Source organism: Phalaenopsis equestris, unplaced genomic scaffold (genome assembly GCF_001263595.1).
Source record: "Phalaenopsis equestris unplaced genomic scaffold, ASM126359v1 Scaffold197525, whole genome shotgun sequence".
Lineage (NCBI taxonomy): Eukaryota > Viridiplantae > Streptophyta > Magnoliopsida > Asparagales > Orchidaceae > Phalaenopsis > Phalaenopsis equestris.
Window position 1 is genome coordinate 1 of NW_018217474.1, and position 2,260 is coordinate 2,260.

The following is a 2,260-nucleotide window of genomic DNA, read 5'->3' on the forward strand; positions in this document are numbered from 1 at the left end:
TCTAGCTATTTCGAACAAGCACAACAAGAGACAAGCCTGCTCATTCTCGGCTCGTTTACAGCCCTTTCTCGAAGCAAGATTTCAATCCAACTCTTCTCCGGCGAGCTACACTTCGGGGTTCGGCCTGAGAATCCTCTTCATGCATGGCGGCCGCTACTGGCTGCTGCTCCTCACTATTTTCGTTTTCAGTCCTGGTCACATCCTCTTCCTCCCAAGGTATCTCTCCCACCTTTCCTTAGACACCCCGCAGCTTTCGTTGATTCTGCCCTACCCTTAGCAGAAAGAACCTCGAGGTCCTTCAAGCTTAGGGATGGGTGGACTTTGCAGCGGTCAAACCCCGTAGGTTTAGGAATGAGCTGGCTTCAATGCTCTGCACGAAGGGGGAAGTGCAGGTCGCATTCTTCTTCCTAAATAGTTTACAACTATTGTTTTTAAACACATAACTTGCTTTTAGTATCCAGTTTATTGAATTTTATTTATTTGTTGTAACATACAGATGCATATCGAGGCTAAAATGTTATGGCAGCATCGTCAAAGTGCGCTCATCTAACGTAGATCTTGGAGCTGGGAGTTACGAAGATGGGAGTCGCGAGGACAGCCCAAGGAATCTCGCCAACGGTTCTAATTCTCCGGCTTCTCCTAAATTGTGCGTGTTGTATATGTGTTATTGGTTTGTTCTGGTTGTTTGTTTATTGCATGCTTTTAGAAAGCTCATCTGGATAAGGGCTATTTGTTTCATTATTTTTTCAGTTATAGTTGAAAATTTTGATTTTATTTGACTCATAACATTAGAAATTGGAGAAATTTGACAGTTATTTGCATTCTTGGGGAAATGTGCCTGAAATTTATTTTGGACCAAAGTATCCGCACTTTTCACCACATACTACTTATTTGAAGCCCACAGAAAATTATATAAGTTCAAACACCATATTTTAGTAAAATTTGGACCATTTTTGAACAATAGTCATACCCCATTAGAATAGAGTTCGAATAGGGATCAACTAGAGTTGAGCATAAGATTGATTATGGTTCTGTCCTAATTGGAACTATATTCAAATAATCTTCTCAAACTTGATTTACCTATGAAAGAGTGCATTCTAATAGCTTTATATAACAAATTGCATGACTTATACAACAGAGTGAGTATAATAATAATAGCTATAATATTAAAATATAAAATAGATGAAATAAGCTATAACTTAAGAGATATAACAAATAGATATATTACAATATAGCATAATTGAAGAGATATAACAAACAACGGTAATATAACTGTAATTCCTAAGATTAATTAACATCCATTTAAACCTAGATTTATCCTTGAATCACATCAACAGGGGTTAGAGAGAGTTGGGTAGCTAAGCATCTGAGTTAAGGTAGGAATGAGGAGGATGAAAAAGATCAAAGAGGGTTTTTCCTTAGCTCTAACGAACGGAAAAATCGAAATAAAAAACAAGATCCCAGTTTACATTTATGGGTTGTTTGGTTGGCAGTTTTATTAGTGCACTATAAAGTAAGTATATGAAATTTAAAATTTAATTTTTTAACATACTATAAAATAAAAGAGTTATGAGTTTAGAGGGTATTTAAGATTTATCTTAAAACTACTTTTCAGTGTTAATTATTTTCGCTCAAATCGGGGGAAGACAAGTACGGGGCTGCTCAAAGTGCTTGTTTCACGCTAAATCCCTTATGCTCTTTCACTTGTTTCACATGAAATCTCTTCGTCTCCTATTCCTGCAAAATTCCATTCATTGCTGCAAATAATTTGCAGATAAAATAGTCGGTTGGAGGCCATAATGGTGTGTGAAATGTTGCTCAACCATCACCATTGGATCATTGTAGCTTATCTCAGATCGTTGTTGGCCATTAGGGCTGGAAATGATCTGAGCAGTTGGATAAGTTACTCGTAGCTTGGCTTGATAAGAGCTTGTTCATGTTTGTTTGATTAATGAAATGAACAAGTTTGAACACATTTATAAATACTCAATTATTAAATGAACAAATTTAAAAAAATTCTTATTCGATTCATTTACGTTCATGAATAATATCATTTATAGCTCGAGAACAAGCTTTTTAAGAGCCTCGATGATCTAAAGTTCATTAACAAACTAACAATTAAGCTCCATTAAAATTTGATTTAATGCTTGTGAATAAGATTTGTTAAAGCTTATGAATAAAATTAATTAATTCTCAATTTAAATCTCATTTATATTAAATTAAATTAAATTTTAATTCATAATACATAATATAAGATAAA

At 34.7% G+C, this 2,260-nt stretch overlaps 1 protein-coding gene across 1 annotated transcript; it reads left to right on the plus strand.

The window, feature by feature from the left end:
* Positions 1 to 7: 7 nt before the first annotated feature.
* Positions 8 to 646, plus strand: LOC110035382 (the record flags this gene model as incomplete). The annotated part of the gene is made up of 3 exons (XM_020739615.1): positions 8 to 216; positions 278 to 392; positions 497 to 646. Coding segments are annotated over exons 1-3 (338 nt in total), but the record flags the coding sequence as incomplete, so codon positions are not given.
* Positions 647 to 2,260: the final 1,614 nt, after the last annotated feature.